Source organism: Varanus komodoensis, unplaced genomic scaffold (assembly GCF_004798865.1).
Source record: "Varanus komodoensis strain SLA01 unplaced genomic scaffold, ASM479886v1 scaffold4, whole genome shotgun sequence".
Taxonomy (NCBI): domain Eukaryota; kingdom Metazoa; phylum Chordata; class Lepidosauria; order Squamata; family Varanidae; genus Varanus; species Varanus komodoensis.
This window is the reverse complement of record NW_025335941.1, coordinates 47,324,650-47,344,649: the sequence shown is the minus strand read 5'-3', so window position 1 is coordinate 47,344,649 and position 20,000 is coordinate 47,324,650. Positions and strand designations below refer to the sequence as shown.

General features: G+C 42.9%; 1 protein-coding gene across 2 annotated transcripts in view; it reads right to left on the bottom strand.

Moving 5' to 3' along the window:
• SPATA13 (spermatogenesis associated 13) overlaps nt 1-20,000 on the bottom strand; it is a 101,336-nt gene that overhangs the window by 70,020 nt on the left and 11,316 nt on the right. Inside the window, exons 2-4 of one of the 2 annotated variants that reach the window (XM_044442064.1) lie at nt 3,098-3,199; nt 2,644-2,727; nt 2,330-2,408 (exon numbers count right to left, since the gene is read on the bottom strand). In XM_044442064.1, coding sequence (XP_044297999.1) covers nt 2,330-2,371 — 42 coding nt within the window. In that variant the 5' untranslated portion in view covers nt 2,372-2,408; nt 2,644-2,727; nt 3,098-3,199. Of the gene's footprint in view, nt 1-2,329; nt 2,409-2,643; nt 2,886-3,097; nt 3,200-20,000 lie in introns of those variants that run through there. The other variant, XM_044442065.1, reaches the window with a different exon arrangement.

The following is a 20,000-nucleotide window of genomic DNA, read 5'->3' as shown; positions in this document are numbered from 1 at the left end:
CTGAGCAATTATTGGTTCACAATAATATAGTGCGGCCTCTGCAGAAATTATGTATTCTATGCTTCCCACCAAAATCTAATGCTTAATGTGCCCTTTGAGTCTCACTGATTTATATGAAGTTCACAGACATATTTCACTTGATTTATATAACATATTTTTAACCTGGTCTGAGTATTTCAATTGGAATTGCCAGTCTCTCAGATCCAAACAGATATGTTGTAGTGAAAAGCGAAGCCCTTATAAGTAGAGTAACTCTAGGAAGATGCAAGACTCATGTTCATTTGAACTACTTCAGATTTTACAAGAGGAAACAGGAAATGTAACTGCTTCACACACTCTGTTCTCTATCTGCTAAGAGACAGTGAACTCCTATGCGTGTCTATTCATAAGTCCCACTGAATTCAAAGAGACTTGCTCTCCGATAGATCTGTATACGATTGCAGTCTAGCAGAACGATAAGCAAAATTTCTATCTACCAGAAGCATACGTATTTCCTCAGTGGAGATAGACAGATGTAATTTGCACAAGAGATGCAGAGGAACAGGAAGTGGGAAGCAGTTGCTTGTCCTGTTCCTGCTGTACTTTTGCAACATTCAAAGCCAAATTTTACCAGCAGCCTCTTCCTCATATTACAGCACTACGCTGTAGCACTGACATGTCTGTGAAGGACCCCCTCCGTGTCAGTACTGGAACATCTATGTGTTGTAGAGGATCCTGGAAAATCTCTGGTGTTCATAGAAGGCTCAGACCAGGCCCATTTGGGTTCACTATTGCTGTATGTGGAGTACAATTCCATCACCGAGGATTCTGAACTCTCCCCTGTGGATCTGCATATCAGAAAAGGATTTGCAATGGGCAAAATACTTTTCTTAGAAGCTTGTCTACAAATACTTCTCAGTGAGGAGTTTCTCATAAACTTATGAGGATCCCTAGCATACCTGAAAAATAGTTTGGTTCTGCATTCATACTTGATGAAAGCCATTAACATTAAAAAAGAAAGAAAGCACCTGTTGAACAATGTTCTGCTTAAATCCAAATCTTGTTGGGAAAAAAACAGTGGCTAATTGAGTACAAATTTCTTAGAAGATGTCATTTTGATATCATGGAACCCCTTCAACATTTGCTCCCACACACATTTCATGAACACACTCCCAGATAGTGTCAACAGGGCTTCCTCAATCATAGCCTGCTATGGCTAAATGGTTAGGAGAAGCCCTGGAACTACAACTATTCAAAATTCCTGGCCTGCAGGCAACCCTTTTGACAGGGAAATTGACAAACAGAAAGAGTGCCAAAATAATCCCAACAACTAGTCCACCTTAAAAGTCCAGCAGGATAGATGTGTGCATGAGGAATTCAGAGACTACAGCCCTTTACCTCTATAACAGTATTCAACTCCTGTTGCAGAACCAAGAATTCCACACAAATCGTTTTTGTAACAGTATACACAGTAGGTTGTACTGGTGCCTGAAATAAGGCAGAGGTGCAAAATGTATGGCCTGCAGGCCACATGCAACCTACCAAGCTACTTCTGGTGGCACAGTGGACCCTCCTGTAGCTGTCATGGCAGCACTTCCTGGGATTTCCCTTGCTAGTGTTTGGAAGAGAAACATTTCCTTATTGCCAGCAAGAGAAATCGCACAGATTCCTTTGCTAACACTGGCAAGGGGATCCCCAGGCTTACATGTGTTTTTGTGCATACTTGAGAATGGATCTTTGGCTTCCTGGCATTTTCTCTTGTGGCCTTTGGGGCCAAGCAAACTATGCACTTCTGGCATTAAGGAAGCAAGTATTCTGGAAAGAAGAGGAGAAGTGAGACACTTGGAAAAGGAAGAAAGTGCAGTACAACAGCAAGCTCACACAAGGCAACACAGTGAGTTTCCAGTAAGAAAAAGCAATGTAATGGGGAAATGGACAGTTGGCTTTGATTGCTACATAGATCTTCAACCAGGGAGAGGTGTGGTGGTAGAGTTGCACCCTGCTGAGAGTCCCCCAGAGTGAAGACATCTGCTAGACATCAACAGAACAGAAACATTGCTGACACAGAGACAGTTTTAATTGAATAGTTTCAGCATTGCAGTGAGTTCTGATAGCATCAAAGCAACAGAGGTTGCCATGGTTTATTCTCACAGGATTCCTGTGCCTCTGTAACAAAACAGACAGCAGTCTAACAGGTGCCATTCTTTCCAGTCCTGTAACCTCCAGGCTGGATATGGCCACTTCTGTTAAATTTCCACCTGTCAGGTACTTTCAAGAGGCACAGAAGCCCAGGGAGGAAAGAGACAGCAACTGCACACAAGGTTTCCCACTAGTATTTGCTGCTATAGACCTTGCTTGTGCTCTGCATGGCACTGGTGGTGGTAGGAAGCATCCTTTCCTTTAAGAGGGTTCAATGGCTACCTGGTTGCCTGTGGAGAGACAAGACAGATATGGATGTAGTAATGAATAATGAGTAGCAATTACAACATTTAAGACTTATGAGCGGGTACACTTCTGGGATTGGCAAATGCATGTTCAAGAAAGAGTTCATCCCCCTATGTTCTCATACCCCAACCCCATTTTCCTATTGCGAGTCTTTCTGATTTCAACATTGGAAATTTATCTGCTGTGAATAGACATTGTAGTAACTGAGGCAGCACTTACCCATCCAATGTAAGGAGAATGGCAATTATATTTTGTCTCCGGGGACTGCTTGCTTCAACTGTTCCATGTGTCCTGGCTCTGATCCTGCAAGGAAGAATGAGTCAAGTGTTTGGCCACAAGTTCCAGTAGAAAGAGCAGAGTGCTTGATATTCACCAACAATAACAACTGTGTTCCCCACAGCCTTCTCAATACATGGCAGGGGCTTCCTGGGTTGTCGCTAACAGTCCACCCCACTGTCTGCACAATGCATGCATGCCCACAATTCCTCTTGAGTACCGGAGGGTTGTTAAGCCACCACAAGGTAAAGGGGCAAGAGGAGGCACTCTGTGACTATGTGAATCAGAGTGCTCTGCACACCTTTGAGTATGTGGGGGGAGGGGTTGTGAAGAGATGGAAGATGTTCAGGACTCATAAAGCGTGGGTTCTTACTTTCTGTTGAGACTCTTTGCTTACCTGCATGAGATTTCTTGTCCATGCAACACCAAATGCAGCTGAAGTGAGGTTCCTGGTGGGCATTTGTGTCTGGAATCCTGCAACATTGTACCTGTGAGTTTTCTATAAAGACAAGTATTATAATCTGCATTTTCTATTTCAGTCTTGGATGAAATAGTGTGCCTTTTTTGCAGAATGATCCCTTTCACTGTAGTTCCCCATCACCAAAATTCCCACTCTTACACTTCTGGTTCTGCAGATATTTATTTATTTGAAACATTTCTATACCATCTAATATTTCAATGAAATCTTGAGATGGTTTACAAAAACAATATTGAAAACAATGCAACAGCACTTCAATAAAAGAGCAGTACACAGTATACATAATACATAATAAAACCATTCAGACAGTAAAACAATAAATGGTTTTAGCCTGGTGCCAAAAAGAATAAAGAGTTGCTATCACTAAGAAGCTCTGATATGAGGACAGAATGAGGTAGCCCCACATCACATGTCTTGATATGAGCTCTGTGTTCTTTTGTTGTGGCATATATTGGTCTGAATCCTATCCTCCATTGACTGCAGGGCAGAGAAGGAAGAAGTGCAGGAGAGCCATTGTCTGGTTGTCTGCAGCTTTCACTAGAAGTATGTTTTACTTAAACTTTTGTTAGTGAAATGTGATGTTGTTGCCACAGCCGGGACCAACCCGCCCTAAGCAAATACAGGATATGAACTACGTCCCTATCCTTCCAGACCATGCTCCATCTAATGACCATTTTTTCCTTTTTACAGGCACTGTCCTACTAGCATAGGAATTAGTATCCCGACAGCATGATTATCCCATAACGGCCAACATAAATTCGTTACATCAGGTAGTGTCTTCCTCCATTGGTGCAGCAGAATTGAATACTAATCATAACCCTACCAAACAAGGATGTGTCAGAGACAGTATCACGGCTTTGGAACAGACCTGCAATAAGTAATAGATTGCCTTTTCTTTACATTCATGACACGTGATATGCTGTAAGGACCAATTTGCCAATTTGCACATGGCCGGGGCTGGTGATCTGTGTGGGAGGAGCCAGCACTGAGCCTCAGGCTTACATAAACAAAATCTCTCTCTCTCTCTCATACACACACACACCATGATTGAAACCACTTTACATTGTTTTGCATAGGTTCTGGTCTCCATAACATGATGTATGTGCAGTGGTGTAGAAACATGAGTCTTTATCTTATGCCTTGCCTACCAATAGCTATAACAATATATAATTTTTGCAGAAGAATATACTAAGTGAAATTAATTTCTTTGTAGAAGCTAGAATGTACACTGATCAGGGTGCCATTAAAACTGGCTGTGTTTTTTAAAGAGCTACAGATGTTCTTTGTCATCTGTCAATTGAGAAAGACTCCTGTTATGCTTGCTGTGTCAGTATAGACTGGACATGGAATTGCTTTGTCATGTCCCATGTGTGTCTGTGCACATTTGCCCACAAAGTTTTACATTTCTCTGCATCATCAACAGATCATAATAATTTATAAGCATAACCAGTACCCTAATTTTTTTCAGGACCTTTGTGGCAATTACATATATAACCTGTTTTTCAGAAATACTGACAGGGAGGGAGGGAGGGAGGGAGGGAGGGGACGGACGGACGGACGGACGGACGGAAGGAAGGAAGAACCTAATTCTCTCATTCTGAACCCAGAAGTGCACACATCATCTTTTTATATACTGTAAATCCCAAAGATGCTCCAAAGGAATAAACAGGAACTGTAGAGTTCCAATAACTGGCAGACTGGGCCTTATGTCAAAACTTTCATTATAAAACAGTGGGAAAGTTGTTATGGGTATGAAGAAAATGATACTTGCACAGAATATACTGGGTGTTTTGCTGTTTTCCCATGAAAAGAAAAAAATACAGCACTTAGGAAAATAAAAGTAGACCATTTTAACATGCAGTCCTAAACGACTGAGACATTATCTGAACAGCACCATACCAGAAGTATGTGCTTCATGGGTTCCAAAGCCTTTGGAATGTGGAGGATTAAATATTTCAGGATAGTCAAATCAACTGCCACTTAACAAGGAACAATATTTTATAGTTCTAAGGGTACACTGAACAGCTTTGAGTAGCACTAACACTGGATACTACCCAAGTTGTCTAAGGCACAAATATCCAGTAAGAAATACACAACCACTCTGGCAATTCATATTTTAATTGTTTTATTGATTGATTGATTTATTATCCACTGAATGAGCCCAAAGACCCTCGGAGCAAAGTAGCCAGCCATTTAATAATAAATTTAAAAATAGATACAGTTTAAATGTATAGTTTTGACAAGTCATATCATTCAAATGATGCTTCATTTAAAGCTTTCCATGTTAAGGTTCAGTGTATGTTAAGTAGTTAGTCAATAAACAGAAAACTGGCATTAAATAAAACCTGATTGATACTAACTACTGCCTTCTCAGAGGGAGAGTTGGCTAACTGAAACAATTTGCTTACCACATGTTCCAATATTGAAATATCCTCTATTCTTACACCAACAAGATTCTGATAAGCCTTCGTTAGTAAGAGCCTCCTCTGTTTATACAAACTTCCACCTATATCCCTGGTTCCTTTCAAGCAGCAGGTCCCGTAATTCTAACTTCCTACAGATGAACGAGTTGCTAGATTAGCCAACTGTACCTTTAGCCACCCTTTAATTTAGTCTCATTTCCTATCCTTCCCCTTTTCTAACTTGCTTCTCCTAAATACAGCTTATTCTTAGAAAGGAATGGGATGTACCCTTTCAGGAAAAACCAGTTGTCAGACACAGTATATTCTGCACTCTCTTGCAATTGGGGTATTTCCAGACAAGGCTTTTATTGCGCAATCATACAGCCTTTTGTCTAGAATTTTATGGGGAATGAGGGGCTTCCAGATAGTGCTATCTTTAATGTGTGGCCTACCCTTGTTCTCCTACTGCATCTTCTGTCTTTTTCCTTACCATAAAGGATACCCATTAAAGAAGTAAAGTTGAAACAGCTGCAGAATGCTATTTGTGCCACATAAGCACTCTAATTGGAAACATTATTTGTCTTCATTTCTTAACCTAAACAAGAAACATTGTTCTACAAATTGTCATATTCACAATTTTAAATTCATCACATGGGTAGAGTTTGATTCATTTGTGTTGTCTCATTTGTATGCCATCACATCCAAGCAGGGCATGGTAATGCATATACAAATTTATTCTGTTTTGCCTTCACAATAAGTCTGTGAGATGTAAGCCCAGACTTATTCATCCTACAGTACTTCAGGTATGTTGGACTGCACTTCCCATCATTCTGGAATGATGGTTGGAAATGATGGGAGTTGTAATATGAAATACCTGGAGCACAACAGGTTGGGGATGGCTGCATTAGGAGAAACCATGATGAACTATTTGACTTGTACCCCAGCTTTTTACCTTAAATGGCAGTTGCATTGTCCAGAAAAAAAAATTAAAACAACATTAAAAATAAATGCATTATATTCAACAAAATGCAACAATAACAGCAAAAACTGCTTCCAACCCAACAGAACCACTTACAAAGCAAAGTGTTTTTTGAGTACAGTGGTCTTTGCCAGCCTGCAGAAGGACAATGGAAAGGAAGCAAACCTAGCTTTCCTTGGGGTGAAGCTCCACAGTTCAGGAAAACCACCAAAAAGGCCTCTGTTCTAGAGCCAGTTCCCACAAGTATGCCCACCACACTCTTCACATGGGCACATACCCATTCGTTCACATACCTAGTCTCTCACTTGTGTACACACACACACACAGGGCTGGAAAGGGGTCTGCACTGCATAGCACAGAAATGTTGCAATGTGGATGGGGGGGATGTGCAGTCTCCTCGTCTGTCTCGGATCACTGGGGTTCTGTGCTGCATAGTCGGGGGGGGGGGGCAGCTCCTTCCTCCCCGTGCTGCACAGCGGTCCAGAGATCTGCACGCAGAGAAAGACACTGCTGGACAACTCCAACTGATACGATTTTAAACAAAGGATAATAGAACCGAATTCATGCCCATAGAAAGATACTGTGAATTAGGTCCAGAAGTGAAAAACAGGTGCAACATATTGAAATGCTTCACTTTAAATTCTGGTAAATAATCATCGATTTCTGCAATCCAGCGACGACAGCATTTTATATCCAGAAAAGGACTGCAGTACACAGAACATGTTAATACCTCCCATTATTATACAGTACAGCTTTTGGAATGATTAAAGTGAGGCGTTTGCTATTTCATTTAATTAATTAATTTCTCTGCCATCTAACAGTCGAAGCTTTCTGAACAACAGAAGTTGCTCCACTGCCTCTGGATTTGCTTTGTTTATTTTCCCACAAAGGAAACAGTGCTTCTGGTTTAAGAATTCCCTTGCAATACTGACCTTTTAAACATTCAATTTTATTAACTTTCCAAATGTCAATTAAAGGAACAAAATTCTGACTATAGCAAAGTTCCATTGATGGAAGCTCGGCAGAAACTTCGTCAAGATTGTTATGCAACTGTATTTGCCATGGATCACGTGCAAGAGCTGTTCAAAGTGGAAGAAGCAGATATGCTCTTGCAAACATCCCATGTATCAACAGAGAACCTGAACTTAACCAACAGAAAAAGAGAGGCCTGGATTAAATCAAGGGTGCAGGACCTTAGGACCATCGGGAAATTTGCCAGGTGGCCACACCAGCTTCCCCCGCCCCCTTTCTCACAACCACCTGACAATTTTCTGTTTCCTGGACTATGTGTAGTTTCTTCCCCTTTCTAGAAGCTTGGTTTGCCCTTTCTGATGTTTCGTTACTGGCTGTAACAACCATGCTGTTACAGCATGCTGACTTTTGGTTTCTGCCTCTTCCACATTTGGCACTCAACTTCACCCTCTACTGGAAAGCAGCCACCAAAACCGTCTTCAGAACTAAATTTAATTCTCAGGCTGAAAAGGGTTCAACACTCCTGCCTTAAGGGCATGACCTATCCATGCCACCCATGTGTGCTAAGGGAAACACCAACGGATCACAGGTGTGATTGTGGTAAATACAACTGTTATAGAAAAGTGCTGGGCCCAACTAATGATCTAGTCCAGGAAGCATCCAAGGGCACTGCCTGCCTCCTTTCCCTGCCAGTCCTTCAGCTGGTACCCCAAGGGACTCTGTGCTGGAACAGAGAGGGAAGCCGGGTGACAGCTGTCAAAAGTGGACACTTTCTGTTGCTGTCATCCTCTCCTTGTCCTCCTGCCAATGCCCGAGAGCAGGATTACTCGCCAGCAATTCCATCCTCCTGGCATCTGGAGGACCTGGAAACCCAGAACAGAAGGGGTGCCTTGTGCTGGGCTCTGAAGACTACACAAGGCACCCCTTCTATCCTCACCACTCAGCTGGATCCCACAGAATGCCCCCCCACCCCACCCAGCCTGACTCCTGCTTGTGAATTGGGAAGACAATTCTGCCTCGCAGCACTCACTCCTCCAGGCAATGGGAAGGGAGGAAATGCCTCTTCCCACCTTTCCCTGCTTCCCCTAGGAAATGGGACAGGGCGAACTGAGTGGCTCTGGTTGCCTTCCTGTTGAGGCTGGCAGCAGGCACAATCCAGCCCCTGGACCTCACTTTTTTGCAAGGAAGCAAGACCAAGCCACTCACACTGCTTCCTTAAGCCCCCAGCAGCTTCCTTCCTGTTCTCTTGCCAATGCCAGAGGGAGAGCGGGATTGCTTGTGAACAATCCCCCTCTTTTCCCACCATTGGCAGGAACATGGGAAAAAGTGATGAGAGCCACACAAAGTACAGCTTAGGAACTTTATTGGCTGTCATCAGATAGATCTCCTTGGAAAGAGCATCAATGTTTCTATATCTTGGCTTGACCATGTCTTAGTGTGTCATCTGGGTTCAGAGAACACACTGAGCCAGAGAGAGCTTCCTAAAGCCTAAGACAAGCGGTGACCACTTGGGTTGGCTTTTATTCACCCAAAGGAAGGAGAGAATGCACATGACTTGGTACTCCATACCCTGTGGCTTAGTCTGTCATGTGAACCTAGTTTCTGAAGTCCCTCTTTCAAACAGCAAAGAATTAGAGCCCTAGAAAGTTAAGAGTACTTTCACAGAAAGCTTGACTTTATCATACACATAGTCCAAGAACTTCAAATCACTAAAAACTCTAAAGTTAGGGTTATAAGAAAGAAAAGTCTCTTCTTAGGGCAACTGAGAAGAAAATAGGGTGGCCATTCATGCATTGACAAGAAAGAAAGGGAAAGGGAAATGCATCACCAAAGAGGAGATTTAAAAATTGGCAGTGCTGTTTTTGACATGGAGATGCAAATATAGAAATAACTACTCCTATCTACTATCATTCAAATAGAAATGCAGTACATCTCATCATCATGGGGAAATGTTCTGCATCAAGTAGGCCACCCTGGAGGAAAGTAATGCACTCTAAAAGTAGGTATCTGTGAGGTGAGAAGTTGGTTGGTTGTAAAAAGAAGTTTCCTAGGGCCATGGAAATACCTCACAGCTGCAGAAATGAACCTTGCTCCACTGAGAGCGCAACTTTTTTGCTTGTTTGTTTGGCTTCTGATAATTAAATGTTCACTGTTGCCTGGGTGTTAACCAGCTCAAATCTGAAAGGTGATGAGGGCATCAGAGTCAAGAGCCCATAGTTTCTAGAAGTAGTGCTAAGCAGTACAGACTTGAAACCTGAGTTAATGCATAACACATAAAGTGAAAACCAGGGTATTAGATCACCAAGTTACTTACAAAATCACAGCATCCAAAACAAACAAGGGACTAGCAAAGAGTAATTTATAATTCCATTTCATTAATTATAATAATTATTACTTTATTATTCAGGTATCACAGCACAAGACAACAGACTTGTTATTTCGCATGTTAAGTTAATTTGTAAGGGAGAGGGAAGCAAAACCTCTTCATTTAATTTAAAAGATATGTTGCCTCTGTTAATAACAGATCTCTAGTTAAATATTGGGCAACATATGAGAAGCTTCACAGGGTCATGGATACACATGAACCTGACCATCCTGATAAAAAAGCAGATAGTGATACAGGGATTAGTCTTACTGAGGAGCAATACCACAGAGGCAGGTTAAGAACTCCTGGCCCACTGGTCTCAGGTGAGACCTAGTTCTGTGCCCAAAGCCATTCCTGCTCCCCAAAACTCAGACAGGATAAGGGGTGCTTTCAGGTGGGGGGACTCCTAGTGTTACAAATTAAAAAGGTAGGATGTAACTATTTCATCTTTTCTTCATCCTCCATTTCTGTAGTAAGAGAAAAGATCAAAAAGTGATGGGAAAACATGTTGGGTTACAAATTGGAGACAACATCTGGACCCCACCAGCCATAAAATTCTGTCTTTGTGGCAGGCTGATTATGGAATAAAATCTCATCAAGAAGCACCCACAATGAGCAGAGATCACCAAGGTAAGTTTGACAGCAAAGTCTCTTGTGAGTGATGGAAATAAAAAGCTAGAAGTACACAGAAAAAAAGGATGCAGCCCTGACTAAAAGGACAAGTTATTTGTTAGTAGCATTAGCAGAATACCATGTATGTTGTCCCATATTTTGCAGCAATAAGTAGTTCATCAACTGAATTGTTAAAATAAATAAAGCAAAGGATGTGTCACAGGAAATGGTCTGAACAAAAGAAAGTTGGGCATTTGCCTCTTTCAAACAGGCACTCTGTTCAGAGCTATTAGTACTTCAGATTTTATAAAGCCATTGATATTTCACTATGATGCTTCTCAGAAAAGTTCTGGAGCAATATTAAAGAAGAAGAGCATGCAGTCTTCATATCGGTCTAAAACTGCTTCCACAAGAGAAGAAACCAAACGCTACAGATAATGAGCATTTGGCTTCAAGGTGGGCAACAGAAATAACAGAAAGTTATTTATTGCAGCCATCCCTATTCTAGTGTTCCCTGTATCAGGCCTGCTGAACCTCTGGCCTGTGGGTCAAATCCGGCCCACTTGGGGTCCCTAGATGGCATGCCCACTGCCCTGGCTCCACGTTGCTTCCTGCCCGTGCCAAACATTTGGTGATTTCCTGGCTTTTGTGTGAGTTTCTCAAAACCCATTTCAGGAAAAAAATATGCTGGTACTTTTGGTATGTTGCCCATCGCACATTTTGTCTTTTGCCCCTTCACTTGCACCTTGGAGGACCCTTCAGACTGAAAGAGGTCCAACACCACTGCTCTACATGCTCTGGACTCAGCTCCCATCTGCCCCAGTTCGTATAGGCAAAGGTCAGGAAAGCAAGCAGCATTCCAAAACACCTGCAGGGTACCCAGTTAGGGAAGGCCAATTTACTGGGTGCACAAATATAAAGAACTTTCCACTTCTGGGTGGCCCTTCAGCCCTGGTTATTGGACCACTGATCTGAGAGACTGTTCTGAAAAGGAAATGAGTGAGGATTCACTTGATGGTCTCTTGTTTCAGCCATGCTATTTCAGGACTGTAATAAATTATAATACAGATTGCCTAGACTGGTATGGGGAAAATGCTCAGAAATGCCCTTTTCCCCGAAGGCAGAAAGGAAAAATCAGGGGAGTGATTCTGCTTCCTCATGAAAAGGGTTGCATTCATGTAAGGTCTGTGTTTATGCTGCAACTTTGTCATGTTTTATTGTCCTTGTGAATACGTGTTTGTGGCATCAGGAGCACAGGTGTATTTGCAGGCTATGCTATTTAGTCAAAAGAGAGAAAAACTCCTTTTAGAGTGGGGAGAAACACAGGCTAAAAACAGCAAATGGAAGGTGTGGTGCCAAAAAGAATTGTGAGGGCTGCCCTGAAAGTTCTCTGCAGTTTTGCTGCTATTGTTTTGGCACTGGGCTTTCTAAATCAGTGAAAGTCCTCTCTGTGATGGTGAAATGGGTGAGCAGGCTGCTGATTAAAGGGCCAGACTCCCAAGACTGGAGGAGTAACCAAGGGAAAAGGCAGGTGTCCCCGAGGGCCAGCTCCCCCGTTAAGCAAAGTGGGACAGCTGCCCTAGGCAGCCAATTCTGGGTGTTGGAAAAGGGCAGCAAATGTTACTTGTTTGCTGTGTTGTGACCGTTACTGCCAGGGATGGAGAGAGGGGCTGATGGGATTTCCCACCTCATCTGCAAAATGACTGGGGTGTTTCTGAGTGCTCTTTCACTTGGGGAACAGGGTGGGCATCATTTGCTGCAACGGCAGCAAAATGTCTTGGCCAGCCCTGAAGTTACATCATATTTCTGCTTTTCATACTGAAAAATGAAGGAATATGTGGTACAGCTAGTAACATAAACTAGTGGGCTACTGACATATTACTAATATAAGATGTACGGGTATTGTAGTATTAAACAATATTTGTACTAAATGTATACGGCTAAGCTGTGCAAAAACCTTTCTATGTATATGGGCTTTGGGGAATGATACTCAGACTCAAGGCTGCATATATACAGATAAGCCTTCCCTAAACTGGCATCCTCCAGATGTGTTGCACTACAAATCCAATCATCCCTAGAGGAGTGCCAACAGATGCTGGGCATTGGAGGGCACCAGGTGGCAGGAGCTTCTCTAGAATATTATCTGAACATATTTAATACGTGTGGTGGTTTTTAGTGGTCTTAATGGCATTTAATGTTTGGGCCATTTTGGATACTGTGTTGGTTCTTTATGTGATCATCTCCCTGAGTGCTCATGCCTAGAGTGAAGGTGATATATTCAATGAACAAATGAACAATATATAAAATATACCTGCTTTTCCACTCAAAGGGTATCATTCAGCAGAATTAACCTTATTGGCATGATGGCTTTCTGTTGGCTTGTGGCTATGGTGCTTGATTCAACATATAAAGATTTGAAACGTATTAGGAAATTAGAGCTAAACTTCATTCTTTGTATGTTTTTCAGGGTTATTCTTTCCATTGGTCTGAGGAAGGCAGGGCACAGGTGGCATTTCCTCCAATACCATCAAGGAAGGAAGGACGGACGGAAGGAACTATTGCTCCTTTCCAGCTCACCCATGCTCATATAAACAAAAACACATTTGGCAATGCATTTTTTCCTTTCTACCTTTCTGATACTCACTTTCACCATCCTGTACTGAAACTGCACTTGGTGGTGGTTTGTGCTAAGAAAAACAAGGCCAAACGTTGACAATTTCTCACCGCTGTGTGCGATAGTGAGAACACAGGGGAAAGAAGCGCTTGCATTTTTTTTCAGTTCCTTCCGTTTTTTCCTAACAAATTGGGTATTAGGGTATGTAGTGCTTTGTTTGGATGTTATTTTGTACACACACACCGGTGGTTGCTTGTCGCTTTGTTTGTTTTAAAAGAAGCTGAAGGATCAGGACAGCTCACCTATACATTCTCCTCTGAGGAAAGTTAAATCATGTGTTTTGGAACAGCTTTTATTGCAGGGCTCCTATTCCCACCATTCATTAAGGTCAGCTACTAGAGGCAGAAGTCTCTCTGCTGGCAGGTACAGAAGTACATGTTCCTCAAGCCAGGATGCAGAAATCTCTGGCAGGACCCGACACAGTGACCAGGACAAAGCAATCATGCCACCCTCCTTTCTGATTAGGGCCTGAGACCTGTTATTTAGGCTCCCTGGTGCCCCTCAGACTCGTGTCCAGCAAGACTGCTTGCTTCTCTTGTCTTGGTTACATCTGGAGACAGGAACGTACATTTTTAAGCTGTAAACATAATAGAGTCTTATAATAAAATGAAACAGAGGAGCACAAAAATGTACTGCAAATATCAACAGCCAATAATAAGATGCCAATAAAATTTAAATACCATTCAGTAGCCAAAAGGGGGAAAACCGCAAATGACTAGTGAGGATGGCTGCCTGGTAAATTGAAGGCGATGACGAGGTCCAAGAATGATGTACTAGAAAGCCCTGCCTTCTGACTCTGCCTTGCCTAAGTCCCTAACTCTCCTTGAACTCATCCCTTTTCCGGCTCTCTAATCTGCAGGGTGCTTCTCTTGCAGGACTGCCTGCTCCAGCTCTAAATCTGAGGCAAAACAAGCATCCGCTCCAAGCTCTAGAAATGCCAATTAGTGACATTTTCGCAATAAGCCCTATCACCATAACCACACATTGCCAATATCCTTCTCTGCCTACTCCTCAAAACTCCAAGCTTTTAACTTCACTTACTCTTAGCTCAGATCCCATCTACAGTTCTCCAAGAAAATGGATAATGCACTTATTGGTGAAATACATTCCCCTTGATATGTCTGTTCAAGCATTCAGGAGGTATGTAGGCAAATAAATGTCTACCAAGTAAGTAGTGCAGCAGATGACCTCTTACTGAGATTCCTGCCTCTGCTCTAAAACAACCATTTGCTGCTCAGCAAAACAAAACAAAATCACAGAGGACTGCCAGAAAGCTCTTGATGTAGGGGTCTGCGGTAATAATTCTCAAGTATGCTGCTCAGTGTCCTTATACCTGTTCTTCAATGAACCCTTTCAAATGATGGCTTGATAATGCACCTGGTGAAACCTGTGACTAGATTAGGCCAGTCAAGAGAGGCCGGGTGACACCATATTGCACACAGGCTATTGCACACAGGTAGCTACCTTGTTTAAACACAGGATAAGTCAACAGGGGACACTCCCCATGTTCTGTGCAGCAGCCTGGCCAACTCGTCTGTCCATATGGGACAACTTGTTCGTATGAGCTTCTTTAGCCTAACCCTGTTAACACAGTTCAGGCAACACTTGTTAAGATTAGCAGATGATGAGCTGATGTGAAGCGTCACCAAAGAGTCTGCACAACAGTTCCCATCACAGCCTTTCACCCCAGAGTTCAGGTTTTGGCTTGCAGGCCTGGTAAGAGTGATGCAGCAAAATTATTTCCTGTTAACACTTCCAACAAGGGTGCAGGAACTCATGAGGATCAAGCCATTATCAAGTACCCCCACGCCACTACATTGATTCGCCCAAATTCTTTATGAACTAGTCTCAAAAATCCAGCCATCTGGGATTCAATAGGTCACACCACCTTTCCCCTCCAATTATTTGATGGTTTTTGAGCTTATTTTTCCCATCCTAAAAGCTCTAATACATAGTAAGGCTTGGTTGCTGACAGTCAGAGCTTTAGGCTACAATATGCCAGTATTTTTGGCCTCATCCCTTTGCATTTGGCCCTGCTCACCACTGGAATGCGGCCCCCCACAGCTTCGCCAAAATGGAACGTGGCCCGTAGGTAGAAAGAAGTTCAGCATCTCTAACTTAAGGTTACATACCACTGGAAAACATTTGCAGGGCCACCCCACCCCACTTAGTGCTGCTGCTCTTTTTCTAGCAGCCAAAAATCCTCCATTCCTCTTCCCATCCAGGTTCCAAATGCTGCATCTCCTTGCTCAGACCACTGGTTGCCAGGGTCTCCCTACCCTGAAATCCTGCAAACTCTCTGCACCGTCCACTTTTTCCCTCCTCCCAAGTTTTCTTAGTCCATGGGGCAGGGCATGAAAGAAGTGAAAAAACCCGGAAATTGCTTAGAGCAGCCTTTCCCCCAACCTTCTCCTCCCTTCATTGCTGCAACTTTCAGGATTCCTGACCATTAGCCACACTAACTAGGGGTGGTAGAAATATATGGGGGTAGCACAAATCTGGGATCCAGGCTTGTAGCCCCATTTATGAATCGGAATTGTAAACCAGGGTTACCTAGCAAAGCATTCTGGAAAACAGACACTTCTGGGGAATTTTGTTTGGTCCATGTTTTTCAATAATCAATTTAATTGATCTCAGTAGATGACTTTACTCTTTTAGTTATAGGTTTAATCAAGGACTGTTGTTACACATTTACTTTTCTTGTGGTTGTGTGACAAGCAACCTTAGTAAAGCATCTAACTGGGAAAGATGTTTTAGTCTGAAACTGACAGAATTTGTCATTATTCTGATGGGTGCTTGTTTATAATATCAACAAAACATTAAGTCTACCATTAATATATCAAGAAGCCAACATGCCAAAGGCTAACTTTGATGTCACTGATGATGGATTGATGTTGTTGGTGTTCTCCAGAAAGGGTTCACTTCTCTTTATTATCTTCAGATAAGTGAGGGGGAACAATACCATGTATTTCCTCAAGCAAATCAAATCAGTGCCACAGATTAGTCTGCTGGGTGGAGATGAAATGAAGATAAGCTTGTACCCTTTTGTTAAGATGTCATTATATATTGAAATGGTATCAGAAAAATGAAAGGCATCATCAAATAACCTTTTTGAGATCTTACATCTTACAGGAGATTTATTTCTATTGCTATGATAATCAACAATAATAAGGCAAGTTTCTGTGCTAAATGTGTTTGATTAACTGAGACACACTGTCTTTTAGTAAGTCTTCCTACATCAACCCCATTGACATGGATGAGGGCATAGTCTATTTGAATGTTCCTTGTATAAGAGAAATTCCCCACTGATTGTGTCCAAATAATACTCTCTCAGCCCCCATTCATTTCATTAGGACTGCCCTAAAGAACTTTCCTAAGGCTTATACACAATGGTGATATGAACATCAGCCAGTGTGGTTAAGAACTCTGAACTGGGGCTCATAAGTTCTAGTCCCCACTCAGCCATGAATTTGGACCAATCATTGCCTCTCAGCTTAATCTATCTCACAAGGTTGTTTTTGTCAGGAAGACATACAAAGAAGAAAAGTCTTATAAACTGCCATGTGTTCCTTACAAGATAAGCAAGGTGGAATATAAATGAAAAATATAAGAATTATAATAATATTCTCCTAACAGCAAATTCAGGTGGTCAGGATGGCCAGTATTATAGCCAATATGGTGCCACTGAGAAACAAGAGGGAAATACCAACGCACATGGAGAACTCCGAGAGTTGCAGAAATATAAAAACAACCCCAACAGACAAGCAAACACACCCTAAAACAGGCCAGTGTCCATGTTCAAAATCACAGAAAGCAGAGTAACAACTGGAAAAGAAGAAACACTAAGCTGGTGGGAACAACTGACAGAGGGAAGAGGACGGCATGCATCCTCCATGATTGCATGGACAGAAGTGCTCTCTTGGATGCCTTTCCTTGCCTGAAAGGGAAACGAGGGCAGAACCAAAACTGGCCAAGAAAGCAAGAGCAGAGGCGACGCTCATACTATTGCCAAAGGAAAACAGATTCTCTTGAACACAAATACTAGACACATTTTTATAAAGTATGTCTTCTTTAAAGGCAGTGGCCCCACTCACTCTTTTATGTCAACAAGATGTTTTCAGAGTTCCAGTTCTCAAAAGGAGAACTGTTGCTTCCTAACAGAAGCATGCATTATCCCAAGAGTTTCTGCTTTTGCACGCCAAGCAATTCAATGCATGCCAGAAATCCAACTGTGTGCTTGTGAGTCCTATCTGGCCAGGCATCAACACCCAGCATGAGGGAACAAATGATGGGACCCACCACAGTTGCTGTCAGCCTCCCTCTATTTCACATTTTTAAAGTGGCTCACTGCTGGGATAGACAGCTGCAACCACTGCTCTGTGCCTTATCCCCGATGCCTCTGGGGCCAGCTCCCAGGGTACACATTGCAGGGTAAGGCACCATGGGTGGGAGCTCTCCCCTGGGGAGAACACCTTCATGCCAACACTGGCACCAGTGGCTGCTGTGGATACTCCTCTTCCTCATCATTGCCACCACCAACAAGCTTGCCAGAGAGTGACCCCATGAGCAAGGAAGCCATAGCATCTCATGCACCTGCTTCTCACCATCACCACCATCTGGGTTGCAGCAAGGAGCCGCAGAACAAGCTGGGTGCCATGGGGAAGAGGAGGAACAAGTCCAGGGAGTGGGTCCTTCCTGGGTTGTGGGTCCTCAGGAGATACCCAACCATCTCTACCCTTGATGCCAGGCCTGCTAGGCAGAGACCCGAGGCACTGAGGATGAGGAAGATGATGGGGAACAGCAGCTGTAACTGCCTAACTTTGTCTTCTCTTGACACTGAGCAGAGAGAGCACTGGGTAATGGCAGATGAGTCGGAAGAACTGCCCCCTCCTCTGCTGCCGTGAATCAATGTTTGCACCTACTGACCCTCTGGTGAACTTGTGGGAGGGGAAGGCAGGCCAGAGGTGTTAGGTGACTTAAATGGTGCCTTGTCCAGAGATAAATCAGACCTGTGATATTCAACATTATGATTTTATTTTATGGTGAGATGTCTAATTTCACTATTTCATTTATATCTCACCTTTTGCTCTTGTAAGGAACCCAAGGCGGCTTACTTAGTCTTCCTTCCGTTTTAACCTCACAACTACCCTGTGGGGTAGGCCAGGTTGACAGTCAGTGACCAGTCCAAAGTCACTCAGTGAGCCTCATGGTGGAGTGGGGACTAGAACCCGGGTCTCCTGAGTCTCAATCCAACAGTAACCACTATGCCACACTGGTCCGTGAAATGGTACCTTTATATATTTTTATGGATTAAAACGCGTTGCTACTTAATGGTTTTGACAAACAGGGGCTCCACAGCCTTTCAAAGGCACCACTAGCCTTTCCCCCGCCTGGTATCCTTCCGTTGTACTCGGACTACAACTCCATCATACCCAGCAAACACATGCTGAGGCCTAAGCTAGGGGAGGGCTGGTCAACACTTACTTGCTTGTTACCGTCTTGTCTGCAACCTCTTGCAAACATGGTTCCCCCACTCCACCCACAGATGCGTCTGATAAAGTTTACTGCTGCCCTGTTTTTAATAACATCCTTTATCTTCTCATTTTAGCAACTGTGGAACTTAGCACCCTAAACAGATGAAAGATAAACACTTGGGGAAGCTGCAGAAATATTTAAGCAGCACAACAAAGTGCTAACCCAGAGGCTTTAAAGTAAAGGCTAACATTCTAATTGGAATAGCTAAACAATGAAACCTTCTACTCCTCCAATGTAACAGGATTTTTTAAATTAAAAAACCCAAGTTGTAACAACAAAGAATATTCTTGCTGCTTATTATGTATATCAACAAGCAGCTGTTAAGGGCTAAGTTTTGTTCTCCTTTTAAAAAACAGGATCATGCAGCAGTATCTGGGAGCACTGCTTACGTGACCGAGTCAGGAAGACAGGAGTTGGTCCCCTATTGTGGGGCCTTGTTTTTAACAAATGACTGCCTATCCATTACATGCCACTGGGACACCTATCGGTGGATGAAGTTGTGTCTGATAACACTGTACAAAAAAGAATCTTTCTTCTTGGAAGTACTTGTAAACATGGGGCAGAGACTCCTTTTTGGGAGCTGGCCCAGGTTGTAGTGTGGCCAAATGGTTTATCTGATTTTTATTTTTGTTCTTGCATGAAATAATGAAAGAGAATGGCTGCTCTCACATTGCTCTTTATTTCGGTAAAGCAGCCTTCCCCAGCGTGATGCTTTCCGGATGCAATGGACTATAACTACAACCACAAACAACTTGCAGTTCACAACCCAACAAATCATGGGTTCTCTTTCTAGTTTGTTCATGTTTAACAGTCCATAGTTAATCCCCGGTGCACGAAATGATGAGCCACAATTCAGTGACAACCTATACTCAACCCTTATTCTAGACCCGATTCACATATTATGACCAACCCATTGGTTTAGAAACCAGTGGGTTGTTGAGGGTGTGAGGCACAAAGGGATCAGCTTTTGCTCAGCTTTTGCTCAGCATCCCACAATTGGCTCCTGCTAAACACGATGTCCAAACTCAGACCAATGCGTTGTTTAAAGGTTCTGGGTTGTTCAATAGTTAATTGACAACAGGCTCATGCTTACGCCCTCCTACCGGAAACTCACTTGTTACCATCATACGCAAATAGCACTTAGGTTGTTATAATGTGCGAATCAGGCTCACAGCAGTCTGGTAATGACTTCTTTGAAATGCAATCTCATGCTGTCCTAGAAGGCATGATGCAGGAACAAAACAAGTGGGGGGACAAGGATGTCTTCTTTCACATGGGAGGGG